The sequence below is a fragment of the Lampetra planeri genome, chromosome 52 (genome assembly GCF_965212315.1).
Source record: "Lampetra planeri chromosome 52, kcLamPlan1.2.h2, whole genome shotgun sequence".
NCBI lineage: Eukaryota > Metazoa > Chordata > Hyperoartia > Petromyzontiformes > Petromyzontidae > Lampetra > Lampetra planeri.
In genome coordinates this window covers 377,168-393,023 of record NC_136158.1, presented here as the reverse complement: position 1 = coordinate 393,023, position 15,856 = coordinate 377,168, and the positions used below count along the sequence as shown (strand labels likewise).

General features: G+C 51.3%; 1 protein-coding gene across 1 annotated transcript; it reads left to right on the top strand.

The window, feature by feature from the left end:
• Positions 1-3,474: 3,474 nt before the first annotated feature.
• EIF4A3 (eukaryotic translation initiation factor 4A3) lies at positions 3,475-14,979 on the top strand. Its single transcript, XM_078616948.1, has 12 exons — positions 3,475-3,685; positions 5,476-5,548; positions 5,835-5,901; positions 6,369-6,431; positions 7,196-7,328; positions 7,551-7,631; positions 9,072-9,213; positions 9,758-9,896; positions 10,388-10,503; positions 11,353-11,460; positions 12,603-12,730; positions 13,520-14,979. The coding sequence occupies exons 1-12, from the start codon at positions 3,532-3,534 to the stop codon at positions 13,534-13,536; spliced, it is 1,221 nt and encodes a 406-aa protein (XP_078473074.1). The 5' UTR covers positions 3,475-3,531; the 3' UTR covers positions 13,537-14,979.
• Positions 14,980-15,856: the final 877 nt, after the last annotated feature.

Sequence of the window (15,856 nt, the reverse complement as noted above, 5' to 3'; positions counted from 1 at the left end):
TAAAAACTGCCACCACCCGGCACAGCCAATTGGCAAGGTTTGTCATATTAACAAAACATTCCAATTCGTTACTAGTTCAGCAAACCGGTTGTGTGTTGGGGAGTAACCCGACATTTAAAATGCGAGCACCGTGACGTTTCGCCGGTAATTACAACAACAAGCAGCAGCAGCAGCAGCAGCAGCATCGTCAGGTGACGGCCACATACAGCAGGCGTCAGGGGTCGAACCCACGACCTGCAGCCCAGGCGAGGGAGTTAACATCTCGCCACCGCGGCGTGCCCTACTTGCTTAGCAGAAGGCTGAGACGTCTATGTCCGGCGGACTTGAGGCAACAACAACAACAACACTCTTGGCTACTTCTTAACACGTAGGTTTTCATAGCCGATATGATTCATAATTATATTGAATAGATGACGTAGTTGCTCGCAGGAACTGCTGAAGACCGGAGCCCTGTGCTGCAGGGCAGCCCAGCCAACTCTCAGATGGAGAAAGGAAAGAATCTGTCAGGCCACGTGATGATCTGACCAAAAACTGTGCCATTAGAATCCCTCCACAGCCCGACAGCCAAACAACATGCATTGTGACGTGTACACGCGTGTCATGCGCTCATTGTGACGTGTACATGCGTGTCATGCGCTCATTGTGACGTGTACACGCGTTTCATGCGCTCCTTGTGACGTGTACACGCGTGTCATGCGCTCATTGTGACGTGTACACGCGTGTCATGTGCTCCTTGTGACGTGTACACGCATGCCATGCACTCATTGTGACGTGTACACGCGTGTCATGCGCTCATTGTGACGTGTACACGCCTGTCATGCGCTCATTGTGACGTGTACACGCGTGTCATGTGCTCCTTGTGACGTGTACACGCGTGCCATGCACTCATTGTGACGTGTACACGCGTGTCATGCGCTCATTGTGACGTGTACACGCGTGTCATGCGCTCATTGTGACGTGTACACGCGTGTCATGCGCTCATTGTGACGTGTACACGCGTATCATGCGCTCCGTGTGACGTGTACACGCGTGTCATGCGCTTTTTTTCCATCAGCTACCAGCAAGCTGACGAACGATCCTCGCAAACCGCATTCGGTGGTTATATACGACGTCTCGTTTGAAATTACGTCAAAAATCACCGCGGCAAAATCTATAAAGAGAAACATTCCAGCGAGTAAGTGACCGCGTCACTTTGCGAGTCTCCGACAGGATATTGCGATCTTCATGTCCACGTCTCATCTTCCTCTCGTGTCGGCCCACTGGGTGTTTACCTGCGGGAGGAAACTGGGGCACCCGGAGAAACCCCACTCGCACGAGGGGGCGACGCTCTTTCCCATGCAGATTGAACAAGTGGAGGCCGTGGCGCACTTTGCTGTGCCGCCTTCTCCTGGCGAGCCAGGGCACGCGGCTCCTCCTCGACGCCCACGGGGAGAAGGGAGTCTCCCACCATCTGTGTGTGATCCATCAACCCTCGCCGCTGCCTCCACAGGCGCTGGGTCGCAGGCGACTGACAGAGAGCCGCCAGCCTTTACACAACGGTGGTGCTCGGGACTGTGTCTCGTTCACGAACTTCAGCTCGATACTTTTTTAAATCCTTTATATTAAGTTCACTTGCTTGCGCACTTACGACCGTGCACATTTTTCGGTCGTTTTTTAACCCACTTCCAGTGATCCAATCGAGCTGACATTTTGCACACAGACTCGTTGTGCGTGACAATTTATTTTCCTGAAAATGTTTTTCCAAAATTTTACACTTTTTAGGAAAAAATAAATTATATTTAATTACCAATTGCTTAATGGTGGCAGGCAATCATCTGACCCATAGGTGGCAGCCATCTCAAGCCAGAGGACGAGAGGACTCTAGCCGCCACGCATATAAAGGATTTATAGTGAAAAACTTTGTTTTTACGGGTTAATTTTGTTTTACTTTAAACGACCCATAATAGAGGTCGTGTAAATACGAATGTGTCGTTGAACCCGCCACCACCCGACACGCGGCCAATGAGTAAAGTTTGTCGCGTCAACAAAACGTGGCCAATTCGTGACTCGTTCTGCACTCACCGGCTGTGTGTTGGGAGAGTGAACACACAGCAACAACAACATTTACAACAACATTTACAACAACATTTACAACAACATTTACAACAACATTTACAACAACATTTACAACAACATTTACAACAACATTTACAACAACATTTACAACAACATTTACAACAACATTTACAACAACATTTACAACAACATTTACAATTCGGGCACCGTGACGTTTAGACTATCGGGATGATTTTGCTGCTTTAAATGTCCAAGCGATAAGCCGCCTTTGTTGAGCTGTCATTTGCCCGGTAGAATGGGGATGGTGCAGTGTGGTTGTTGTATGTTGTTGTGTGTTTGTGTTGCCGTGTTTGTGTTGTTGTGTATCTGTGTTGTTGTTGTGTTTGTGTTGTTGTGTGTTGTGTTGTTGTTGTGTTTGTCTTGTTGTGTGTCTGTGTTGTTGTTGTGTATCTGTGTTGTTGTGTTTGTGTTGTTGTGTGTCTGTGTTGTTGTTGTGTTTGTGTTGTTGTGTGTCTGTGTTGTTGTTGTGTATCTGTGTTGTTGTGTTTGTGTTGTTGTGTGTCTGTGTTGTTGTTGTGTTTGTGTTGTTGTGTGTCTGTGTTGTTGTTGTGTTTGTCTTGTTGTGTGTCTGTGTTGTTGTTGTGTATCTGTGTTGTTGTGTTTGTGTTGTTGTGTGTCTGTGTTGTGTTTGTGTTGTTGTGTGTCTGTGTTGTTGTTGTGTTTGTGTTGTTGTGTGTCTGTGTTGTTGTTGTGTATCTGTGTTGTTGTTGTGTGTATGTGTTGTTGTTGTGTTTGTGTTGTTGTGTTTGTGTTGTTGTTTGTGTTGTTGTGTTTGTATTGTTGTCTGTTTGTGTTGTTGTGTTTGTGTTTGGTGCTTTGTTTACTTTGTTGGCACGCCAGGGTGCGTCGGCCACTCGTCTCAGTCAGTCGACCCGTGGCACCTGCTGGGTCTGCCCCGTGACCTCCTGCCGGCGGGCCTTCGACACTTCACGTGGCCTGATCGTGCACCTAGCCTGGCACAAGCGTCGTGGTGATGTCACCGCCACTTAGTGGCGAATGGCGGTTGTTGTTATTGTTGTTAGCCGTTATTGTACTTTGCACTCGTGTCGTGTTCTTTCAATGTTTGTTGTTGTTAACGTTCTTACCCCCGTGCCCCGACTGGACTTCTGTAAAAAAAAAACAGCGTTTATAGCTCATCGGATTCCTCCCGCAGTATAAATAAATAAATTATCAATTAGCAACGCGTTTTATTAAATAAATAATGCGGCGGAACTCCCCGTTGAACTAATCAAGATGGCGACACGGCGCCGGTGACGCGACTTCCGCTCTCGACCTCGCGCGCCGTGACGTCACCGTCGTGACCACCCCCCCTCCACCGCGTACGACCTCTTTGCGACACCGCCTGCCGTAAAGCGTTGCCCCGCGCATGCGCAGTGCGCGCCTCTGTCGTCGTCTTTGAGGGAGGAGGCAGCAGCGATGGCAGCGATGGCAGCCCCAGCGAGACCGCGCCGCGTGCTCGAGGAGGACTTCTCCAAGATCGAGTTCGAGACGAGCGAGGAGGTGGACGTGACGCCCACCTTCGACTCCATGGGGCTGCGCGAGGACCTGCTGCGCGGCATCTACGCCTACGGTAAGGCGGCGGCGGGCCAGGCCAGGCCTCGGCGGCGTTGCCTAGGCCTCGTCTCGCCTAGCGCGGGCCGAGGCTGCGGGGTGTTGTCGTGTTAGCGGCGAAGCGCGGGGTCGTTTGTTTAGTGGTGAAAGTGTGTTAACGATTGTGTTAGTAGAGTAATGGTGACGTTGAGTTTATGGTGAAAGTGTGTTAAAGATTGTGTTAGTAGAGTAATGGTGACGTTGAGTTCATGGTGAAAGTGTGTTAAAGATTGTGTTAGTAGGGTAATGGTGACGTTTAGAGTGTTAACGATTGTGTTAGTAGAGTAGTGGTGACGTTTAGAGTGTGCCACCGTGTCAGTGGTGAAAGTGTGTTAAAGATTGTGTTAGTAGAGTAGTGGTGACGTTGAGTTCATGGTGAAAGTGTGTTAAAGATTGTGTTAGTAGAGTAGGGTGACGTTGAGTTAGTGGTGAAAGTGTGTTAAAGATTGTGTTAGTAGAGAAGTGTTGAAGTTTAGTTCGTGGTGAAAGTGTGTTAAAGATTGTGTTAGTAGAGTAGTGGTGAAGTTGAGTTCATGGTGAAAGTGTGTTAAAGATTGTGTTAGAGTAGTTGTGAAGTTTATAGTGTGCCCGTGTTCAGGGTAAAGCGGAGTGTTTATGTTAATTACAGTAATGTGCGTTAAACTTCTTTCCCACCATACGTTGCCAACTGTGGTAATCGAAGGTGATAAAGCGGAGAGTGGTCGTGTTGATGATAATAACAATAATGGTAAAGCTGTGGGTGTGATCGTGTTGATGGTAAAACTGAGTGCGCTCATTTTAATACATTGGTGGTGAAGTTGTGTGGGTGATGGTGTTCATTGTAGCGTTGCAATGAAATGGAACGCGTGCGTCCGACGGCGCGAGCGATGGCATGAACTCGGGTGGAGGTAGAACGCCACCGCGTGACTTAGAGAAGCCTTCATCCAGCAGTGGATTGATAATCATCACTGCTGATAATTAAACGGATATTGTGATCAGCTTGTCCGGTGGGACTTGTTGGGGCTTGTAAGAATTCACTGTTAGTTTTGTATACGATACAGGTGGAGCTGTGGTGCATTGGTTAGCGCACAACTTAACCCGGTGTTCTGAGTTAAATTTGTGGCCTCGACGAACAGAGAAGAGTGAGTGATGCCATCACTAGCATTACACTATTGAGAGTTTATGTTGATAGGTTACGCTGATGGTCCCGTTTATCCACTTTCCTGGCTATTTTACAAGGAAGATCCGTGGGGGGTGAGCACGGTGCTGTCTTTTATAGCAATTGTGTTAATTCATATGATGGCAGTAACTACTGAGGTTCCAAGTTCAAATCTAAGCCCCCTGACGTCTTGTCTGGGGGTACATAATGGCCGTGGCATGGGACCCTGAGCTGACTGTCGAGACCCTGGGTCTGAATCCGGATTCCATGCACACGTGATGCAGCTGGGCTTGTGTGCGCCGAGAGTTTTTAGAACTCAGCCCAGTCACGACTGACTGCACAAAATAAACCACCGTATATGAATACATTCGGGGGTTTGTTTTGCCCAGATAAAGTCTTGAGGCTCAAACAGGAGACGAGTACAGGCCAAATCACCATGAATAAATATACACACAAAATAATAAACTGGTACAATCACATACAGCAAAGCTGTCACATGTGATTATCAATAATGCTCAAAAATCCGAAACGAACAACCTTCGCTGAAAGTTGCATCTGTTAACACACAAATTGCGATGTACCAATGAGAGCGTGACGAGTGAGTAACAAGAGCGGCACGTTGTGTGTTTCAGGTTTTGAGAAGCCCTCGGCGATCCAGCAGCGAGCCATCAAGCAGATCATCAAGGGCCGTGACGTCATCGCACAGTGCGTTCGCCCACTCGGAACAATCGCTCTCCGTGTAGACCCACTCGCAAGCCGCACACATCACACACACCACACACGACACTCACAATCCACACACATCACACACGACACTCACAATCCACACACAACACACACGACACTCACAATCCACGTGCGCGCGTATCGCAGACCAATCGCAACTCGCGTGCAGATTAAAGGACCACAATCCACACATGGATCACAGACGAATCACAACCCACACGAGAGATGTAACGACGACTCTATCTCACCCACCCGCCGTGCGCAGGTCTCAGTCCGGTACGGGGAAAACGGCGACCTTCTGCGTGTCGGTGCTCCAGTGCCTGGACACTCAGGTGAGAGACCCGATTGATGAGTTGTTGCAGTCGATGTTTAGTTTACCAGGTAAGGCCCCACTAAGCTGTGCAGCTCTATTTCAGATGCGACCTGGCCACAAATGATAGCTCAACGAAGTGGCTTATCGTCGTGTGGAAATCTATAGCGGCAGCCAAATACTCTTAAACGCCGTGCAGACGATTGTGCTAATAATCACCGCGGTGATAATGACAGCAAGGATGATAACAGGCAAGATGGTAACAGTGCCGAGAATTATACCGTTGGTGATGATTACATTTATTATGACAAAAGTAGTTATGGTGATGATAACAGTGAAGACAATAGCACTGGTAATGATGGTGAATGTGGAGTTAATAGTAATGTTTATAATAGTGATGGTCGCGGTGGCGATAGCCGTCATACTGATAGTGGTAATGGTGGTTATAGTGCGACTCATAATGATAATTTGTGTGTGTGTGAGTTACAGGTCCGGGAAACCCAAGCCCTCATCTTGTCTCCAACAAGAGAGTTGGCCACACAAATACAGAAGGTACAATTTGCTGCGTGCGATTGACACGCATCAGCGAGAGTGTGACCTGCCGATAGTTATCAACACCAACTGCTGTGCGCAAATAATATGAACACGATTGTAGTTGGGAAACAATGAATAACGTGGCAGTTGTAAGCTAATTTTTTAGATGTTACCAAGTGGAGCCTCGTCGTTTTGGGGCTCCCATCACGCCTTGCATACATCACATGACATCGCCACACAGCCTTGTTTAGACCACCGGCTCTATATTATTATTCCTTATTAATGTCCTCCCAATCACGAGCAACTTGCATAGGCAACCTGTACACTTATGTAGGAATCCACAGACTCCTATAGAAACCCATAGACTTGCATAGACTCGTTTCTCAAGTGTAATGAGTTGATGGTCTCAGCTCGGTCACCAATGTCTGCAGGTGGTATACAGGAGGGCATGGATTGATCACGACCATGATGCTTGCTGTATATTTGGAGCTTGCATGTCCTCTCCCCGTGGTTACGTGGATTTTTCTGCGGGTCCTCCGGTTTTTCCCTCTACATTTAGAATCAACGCGCGTTTAGAGTGTTTTGCTGCTAGACATTTCCACGTGATAAGCCACTTGGTTGAGCCGACATCCGTGGCCAGGTCGCTTCTGACAAAGAGCTCGACAGCTCAGCAGGACCTTTCCCGGTTAAAATAATAAAAGTTTTAGTAAAATAGTGTGGACTCACTCGGCCTCGAGGAGTGTCTCACTCGGTCACGCGTCGGCCCTTCCGCCGCCCGCCAGGTGCTGAAGGCGCTGGGCGACTACATGAGCGTTCAGTGCCACTCCTGCATCGGCGGCACCAACGTGGGCGAGGACATCCGCAAGCTGGACTACGGGCAGCACGTCGTGGCCGGTACGCCGGGCCGGGTCTTCGGTACGTCGCCCCACGCCGTTACTTCGATCGCGGCTGCGTTTTCATTCGGAAGCGTGTTTCTTGCACCTTTTACCCCCCTTTGTGCTGCCCACCGCTTCGCTGCGTTATAAAAACGTGATTTGCGTTTGTTTCGCGTTTATCCGGGTCGCACTGTGTAAACGAGAGTTGTGTTTTTTCGCGCTTGTGACCAATATATGCGATGTTGGTGACTTTTTTGCACAGACATGATCCGTCGCAGGAATCTGCGCACGCGTGCGATAAAGATGCTAGTTTTGGACGAAGCGGACGAGATGCTCAACAAAGGTGGGCGGCTCGCTCACTCGCAAGCTCACTCGCACGCTCACTCACTCGCTCACTCGCACGCTCACTCGCACGCTCACTCACTCGCACGCTCGCTCATTCGCGCGCGCCGACTCGCATTCCTCGACATGTAAGAAAATGCATTTAGAGTATTTGTTTGCTTAAAATGTCTACGTGATGATAAGCCACTTCGTTGAGCTATCATTTGTTGTCAGGTCGCTTCTGAAAAAGAGCTGTGTAGCTCAATGGGCTATACCAGGTAAAATAAAAATAGTCTCTAGTTAATTTTATTTGTCAACTCAACCGTAACCCTAATTACCCAAATCATCTTTTTGGTTCTTTCGGTAAAGTCACGTAGAAGGGAAATAATAAAATAATAAAAATAAAACATAATAAAAAAAACATTTCTTATTTTTATAAAGTTTTATTTTTATTATTTCCCTTCTACGTGACTTTACCGAAAGGACCAAGAAGATGAATCCCTGCAGTCACGAAAGCTTTAAATCGAAATTTAACCCAAATCTATTGTATTTGAATTTGTCGTGGCTCAACCCAAGTTTTATTAGCCCGCCTAATAACCGTCGTATGAGGGTGCTCCACATCTTACCAGATGGTCACGTGAGGTCACAATGGGTTGTTAACCGGAGTTCCTGATGCCGTGTGTGAACGTGAGTGCTGGGGGAGACGTACGTGATCACTTGAAAGGAGTCCCAAGGCTTTCCTGGGCAAACGAGCAGAATAATTAATAGGAGTCAGCAGACCTTGAAAATCAATTGTCAATTTGAAGAGGAAGCCAGTGAAGAAATTAAAGAACCGAATGACGTGTGTGTGAGCAAGCGTTTTGAACGACGCTCAAATGCCTCGGCGACTCCACATCGCCCTTACATCAACATCTCACCTCAAACATTCGCAATCAGAATATTCAATTATACTGGAGGAATCCGATGAGCTATCAAGCTCTTTTTCACAGATGTCCAGCTGAACCACAGACGGGTTGGGAAGACAGCGGTCACGCGATGAGCCGCTGTCAAATTCTGTGGGGGGTTTTTTATGGGCGGAAACCAGAGAACCTGGAAGAAACTCGCGCAGAACAGGGAGAGGACATTCACATTCCACACAGCAAGGTGCCCGAGTCGGGACTCCAACCCAGGCGCTGCTTGCTGTGAGGCACGAGCGTCACCGCTGCCGCCAGCCGCCCCCCCCTCTCGGCACCTGCCAGCGATGCTTGCTCTGGGTCATCCCAATTGAGTCATTTGCGGCCTAATTGTTTTTCAAACTTGGACCGTGATGCCGGCACACACGGTGGCTTACTCTGTGTTCCCGTTGGCGTCGCACCGAATCTTTGACGTCCGCTGTGAAGCAGACGGCGGTAACCTCCTGGGGTGGCCTGCCGGAATTTCGGCCGTGCCGCGTCGCCGACGTATCGTTTTGTTGCCTTGGCAGGCTTCAAGGAGCAGATCTACGACGTGTACCGCTACCTGCCCCCGGCGACGCAGGTGTGCCTCATCAGCGCCACGCTGCCGCACGAGATCCTGGAGATGACGAACAAGTTCATGACGGACCCCATCCGCATCCTGGTCAAACGGTAGGGCATAGCGCGAATCGCACGTGGGAAGGGTGGGGTGGGTGGGGGGCGGTGGCGTAGCTCAGTGTGCAGGCGGTGCACCAGGGCCCCCTCGGGCTGGAAGGGCCCAAGTGCCGGGCGACCAAGAGGCAGCGGAATTGGGGACGGAGGGGGGGGGGTGGGGGGGGAGGCCCATTGCCTTCCTGGCCCATGCTGCCCAAGCCACACCGTTGGCAGAGCGGTCTCTTGTGTTCATTTAAAGGTGATAGGTGTGTCTATCCCTTTTGTGTCGTGTCCTACCTTGTGAGGTCTGCCTAGCCTGTCCCTTAGGTTCTGTCTTGCATTGTCTGTCCCGCATGTTCCGTCCCGTTTGTATCGTCCGCCTTGCCCGTCGCCTCGTTTGTTTGTCCGCATTACCAGCGCGGGTGTAGCACTGTCGGGCGACACTGCATGGGGAGGCCTTCATCCAGCAGTGGATTGACAAAGGGGCCGCGCATTTGTGACGCCGCCGGGGGTCCCCCCACCACACTGACGTGGCACGCGTGTTGTGTTTGTGCGCCTCAAGTGACGAGTTGACCCTGGAGGGCATCAAGCAGTTCTTCGTGGCCGTGGAGCGCGAGGAGTGGAAGTTCGACACCCTGTGCGACCTCTACGACACGCTCACCATCACCCAGGCCGTCATCTTCTGCAACACCAAGCGCAAGGTGCCCCCCCCCCCCTTCAAGCGATGATGCACTGGGTGGCAGGGTGGCGCAGCGGGTGACGCGCTTGTCTTGCGTGTACGTCGATTCCCGATTCGGGCGCCTTCCTGCATTGCGGTTTGTCCGTTCTCCCTATGTCCCTGCATGGGTTTCCTCCCATAGCTAAAAAACAAACTACACAATCTCACTGGTATTGTGGCCAGACATCCCAATGCTGAAAGAATTACCTACAAAATACGGGGTCAAAACATCGCTGTTACCTGGCTTGACCACCTGAACGTGAAAAGAGGAGATTAGCGACTTGATCATAATAACAACCAACAAGGCAGCAGCAAGCCAGTCTGTTAAGGGAGCTTCTGTTTTGTTAGTGGATTGGAGGGTAGAAATTTGAGGGATCCATTTCCCATGGTAAATGTTTTTATACCCCCCCTCCCCTCATCACTATTGCAACGGTTTAATCATCTTCCCCCGCTCCCCGCCACCGCATGGCGCAGGTGGACTGGCTGACGGAGAAGATGCGCGAGGCGAACTTCACGGTGTCCAGCATGCACGGCGACATGCCACAGAAGGAGCGCGACACCATCATGAAGGAGTTCCGCTCCGGTGCCAGGTGAGGTGCCCCGCCCCCTGCCCCCCCCACAACCCCCCCGACTCTGCTCCCCCCCACCACTCCCCCCCGCTGCCCCTCCCCCGCCCCCCCCCCCCCCACCGCTCCCCCACCCCCCCACTCCCCCACAACTACCCCGCGTCTTCCCCCCCCACACCAACCCCCCTCCCCGCTGCCCCCCCCCCTGCTCCGCCGCCCAGCGAGCGTCAAGCTGATGATGGCTCAGCCAAGCGCTGCCCGCCAGGCCTGGGCACTGCTCGACTTCACCTGATCCGATGAGCTCGGGGGGGTTTCTCGTACGTACGTTGAACTTCGTTGGCGTCGCACGTAGCCAACTGTGCTCATCTCGGAGGTGCGGGGGTGGCAGGACAATAAACTAAACAGAAAAATCACTTCTGAAGAAATGAGTTTGTGTTGTGAGACAGCGCTGGATTGTGTTCCCACGAGGCATTGGTGTTAGTGCGTTGGCGTGCGTCTGTGTGTACCGTGTGTGTGTGTGCCTGTGCGTCCTATGCGTGCGTTGTTGTGTGTTCCTGCGTGCGTGTTTGTGCGTGTATTTGCTTGTGCGTGCATGTGTTCACGTCACGTGCATCTGTGTGTACGTGTGTTTGCATGTTGGCAGAGTGGGGAGCACAGCTGGTGCATCTGTCAGTCATCTCAGGCAGTTAGCCCATAACACCTCTGACCTGCGGGCGAGCCTTCGACGGCATTACTTAGACTCAAAGCGCACCTTGCCTGGCGCAATCGTTTTGTAGGCGTGATTGCCACTTCGTGGTGAATGGCGGCTGCTGCTGCTATAAGCATGTGTCTGCATTTGTCCCCGCGTGCATCTGTACGTCTGCGTGCGTGCAGCCGTGTGCTGATCTCCACGGATGTGTGGGCCCGCGGTCTCGACGTGCCCCAGGTCTCCCTCATCATCAACTACGACCTCCCCAACAACCGCGAGCTCTACATCCACAGGTACCCGTCCCGGCAGCGCCTCGCCGTCGCGTACTCCGCCCAACACGCGCAGTGATTCACTGCGCAAAGATTAAAGTCGATGAGCATTTGGAAATTGGTTCACATCTCGCATTTGACAGCCCTAAGGCAGTGTCGGAAATTCCACATTCCTATGTTGGGGGGCGTGTTTATGCATAGGTCAGCCACCGCTGACTTCTCCTCATTGCAAGCCAGGACTACAAGCAGGTTTCATAGGCAACGTGACGGTTTATGTAAATCTTTATTAATCCCGATGTTTAATTCTCAGCTGGAATTTAGCCCAGTCAGGTAGACGATCAAACACAATTCTGTGGGTGCTATGGAGGTTTTTTTCCTGCAGTTGTTGGTGACCGGGCTTAGACCGTCGATCAACTCGCCAGACTTGAGAACGCGGCTTAATCACAGGGCGGCAACACGGTGGCTAGGGGATGTGATCTTCCTCGCCTGGTACGCAGGAGGTTCTGGGTTCGATCCCAACCCTGATGCCTGTATATGATGCCTGAATGTTCTCTCCCCGTGGTGGCGTGGATTTTTCTCCGGGTCCTCCGGTGTTTCTCTCCGCATTTAAAGGCAACATGCGTTCAGAGTATTTGGCTGCTACAAATTTCCACACGATGATGATGATGCTAAGCCACTTCGTTGAGCTGTCATTTGTGATATCCAGGTCGCTTCTGAAAAATAGATAAATAGCTCAGTGGGTCTTACCTGGTAAAATAAAAAATAGTTCATAGTACATCCAATATATAGGTTTTTTGGCTTGGATCACTTAAAAATAATTGTCAAACCCACCACCACCTGACACAGCCAATTAGTAAAGGTTGTCACGTAAACAGAACATGCCAATTCGTTACTAGTACAGCACACGGGTGTGTTGGAGAGCAAATCCACAACATTTACAATGCGAGTACGAAGTTTTGCTCGTAATTACAACTAACATCATCAGGCGGACACAAATCTGGCTGCCCGTCTGATGATGCCGGTTGTAATTACTGGCGAAACGTCCCACACTCATATTGTGAATGTTGTGGCTTGGCTCTCCAACACGCCGGTGCTTGCTCGGCGCCGTGACCTCCACTCGGGAAATATTTTTTTAACGAAAACCCGACGGTGCTTTCCGCCCGCAGGATTGGCCGATCGGGCCGCTACGGCCGCAAAGGTGTGGCCATCAACTTCGTGAAGAACGACGACATCCGCATCCTGCGCGACATCGAGCAGTACTACTCGACGCAGATCGATGAGATGCCCATGAACGGTAAGGGGGGGGCGCCTGCCGACGCTGCCGTTGAAGGCCCGTTAGTCGCTCTCCACTGCTGGATGAAGTCCCCCCACCTCCCCGCCTTCTCGCCACGCCGTGTCGCTCGTAGACGTCGTTTGACCATACTTCACCGTGCTGGTCAGGCACTACGACGAGACGTAACGTGCGGGGCAGACGACGTAAATAAGACGATTTGTGCGGGGTCGGGACGTTGCTTTGGGTTGCGCTCCCACTTGGGTAAAGGTGCAGCCCTGCAATACATTTCATACGCCGCTGCCGGCGCAAAGGCCTCCACTTAAGGAAGCTCAAGAGAGCCCCTCGATCGGTTACTTGGCCTACTCTTCCACCCGGCATACATCTAGGAAGAGGTGTGAGTACCCACACTTCACCCCAACAGACACGACCTCCTGTCTGGTGAACTCGTACGGCTGGTTGGGTAGAGGCCTGGGGTGGGGGTCACTTTCATGAACCTGCAACTGCCGTGCAGGGAGATGGAACCGGTGTAACTCTGGGTTGCAAGTCCATCGGACAAACCGTCACATGCTCTTCCGATATTAGGGTGATGCAGTTTTAAATCTATTGCTTGAGAACTAATTTCTTTCTTTAGAACTACTTTTTGTGTTTAGTTTGTTGTCCTTCGCCCCCCCCCCCCCCGCACCTCCGATTAGCACGGTTGGCTGCATAACGGCGCGAAAGAAGTTCAGCGTACATACCACATACGTACCACATACGTACTACATACACACCGCTTGCTAAATCCCACATTTGTTCTGTTCTTCTCCACAGTGGCCGATCTCATCTAAGAAGAGCGTTCCATCGGCGGCGGCGGCGCTGGGCCATCAGAATCGTCCCTCCGCTCGCTCGCTAATCCCCGACCCCTCTTGGCAGCGCCCGCATCTGCCCAGCGCGTTCGTTTTCGTTTGGTTTGTCCATCTTGTTTTTACATTTTAGGGGGGCCATCTGGGGGTCTCCACTTGGCTGTGTGTCGTTCAGTAGACATTCAGTCCAACTGCCTTGCCACGTGTGCGTTGGCCGAGGATGCAAACATGGAATGAGGATGATAAATTGTTAGGCAGCAGCACAGTGTCACAAGCCAGATTCCACATGCACAACTCCTAGCCTCTGTTGCCCGATGTGTTTGTGTGTGGTGTTGGGTGGGGTGGGTGGCGCCCTGGTCAGGCAGTTGGGGCCCCTCGTCGTGAGATGACGATGCGCTCACGTCTCGGTGTAGCTGGGTTAACACTGTGGGCGTGTTGCACCGTCGCCAGCAACACTCACAACCCATCATCGCTACACCATCGTCGGCTCTCGGCATCATCGTCAATATCGTGACTTGGCACCGCCCTTAGAACTCAATCGTCCTCAACACCACCACCTTCGTCGTTAACAACACTCGCCATCACCATCAGTCGTCAAAACACACAACACCATCATCGTCGCAGTTTTGGGTGTCGACAACATGAGCTTTAATGTGGCAGGGCTGCGTCGCTCCCCCGAGGCCTCGGTGTTGGCATCGCAGACCCACGCAGACAGCGCGCCATCGGCGGAGGGAGCACACGCCCACACCGACACTGCGGCATCGTAGAGCACATGACGCGCTCCGTGTGAAAGCGCGCCGCGGGAGATGGCAGAAGACGCCCACACAGACAACAGTCTCGGCGGGGCCAACGAGGACGCCCGCACACGGGCAATGCAGTTGTCAAATATACGAGGCCGACGCCTTCACAGAGCGCAGCCTGAGCGAGGGAGCTCCTTGGCAGACCAAGATCGGTGAAGTAACACGCCGCGGACGATCACGCTCTTGCGGACGAGAACAATTCGGAACGACCATCGATAAGCCACTGTCGCTGAGAGCAATGTAAAACACGCGTGCTCACGGGAGCAATGTGGAACACGTCGATTAACACGCTCGCGAACGAGGGCAACGTCGACAAAACCCGTTCCCGCGAATTCTGGGTGAAGCCGGCCTCGTCCCCAATCACACCACTGAAATAAATGTGTGTGCACATCCAGCCGCCATCACCACCACCATCACCATCCCTGCCACCACCACCGCACTGCTTCACATCGGTGGCCTGTAACGTAAAAAAAAATCTGTCTTGGCCTCGTGGAGATTTCACTTTTATAATAAACCGCGTGGACTGGTTTTAGGCCCAGCGTTACCATAAATGGAATTTCTAACCCAAGTAAGAATTCCTTCTCTTGAAAATAATACCTTGTAATAAACATGTCATTTTGTTATCCATCATGTGGCTCGTGTCTGTTTTGCCCATTGCATGCAGGATATGATGCATCCGTAATTAAAAGGTCTCCCAACTCGTACATTATAGGCACCCCTCACCGCAGCTTTAGTCCGTGGTCCGGAGCAGATATTCGTACCACCCAAGGTCGCAAAAGTGTACTCGTACCAATGTATTTGTACGGCTAATGAGCCGTACAAATACAGGAGTGAGTCCCGTGAATTACTTGGTAACTCCACTCGCCCCAAGTGGTTATCGCATTATTCACCGTTTGGCCACAGAGATTGAAACAGCCAAGGCTGTGCACCCTCTAGCTCAGGTGGCGCCCGCAAGTGAAATACCTTACGGGCGCCACGGTGGCGAGATGCTCGCTACTTCGCCTGGCACCTACAATGTCCTAGGTTCGATCCCGACCCTAACGCCTGTATGTTGGGAGTTTGCGTGTTCTCCCCGTGGTCGCGTGGGTTTTTCTCCGGGTCCTCCGTTTTTTCCCTCCACATTTACAAACGTGTTTTTAGATTATTTTAGGTTGCGATACATTTATTTCCACGTGAATCGCAACTTCGTTGAGCTATATATTTGTGACAGCCAGGTCGCTTCTGAAAAATAGCTGTTTTATTCTGCAGGTGAAATAACTTTTTTGTGGTAAAATAAAAAAAGTTTCAGTCTGGGCTCGTGGACAAATTGTACAAAATGTAACCGGTTGAAATCTGGACAAACCCGTGGTGTGTTGCGGTCGTGAGGGTTTGGAATGGGGGGCGATGACGTGCTTCTCGGTGCTGGGAAGTGGCAAACTCGCTTTCCTCTGTTTACATTGAGCTCATTTGAGAAAATGGACCGTTCGTGTTGCGTGCGAGCAGAATGCGCCGTGCCCCGCAGCCCG

Bases quoted from the DNA above. Each gene is read 5' to 3' on its own strand.
- EIF4A3 (XM_078616948.1), top strand. From the start codon at position 3,532: ATGGCAGCGATGGCAGCCCCAGCGAGACCGCGCCGCGTGCTCGAGGAG. The intron at 6,432-7,195 runs GTACAATTTGCT...GCCGCCCGCCAG, and splicing joins TGGCCACACAAATACAGAAG to GTGCTGAAGGCGCTGGGCGA. The intron at 9,897-10,387 runs GTGCCCCCCCCC...CGCATGGCGCAG, and splicing joins TCTGCAACACCAAGCGCAAG to GTGGACTGGCTGACGGAGAA.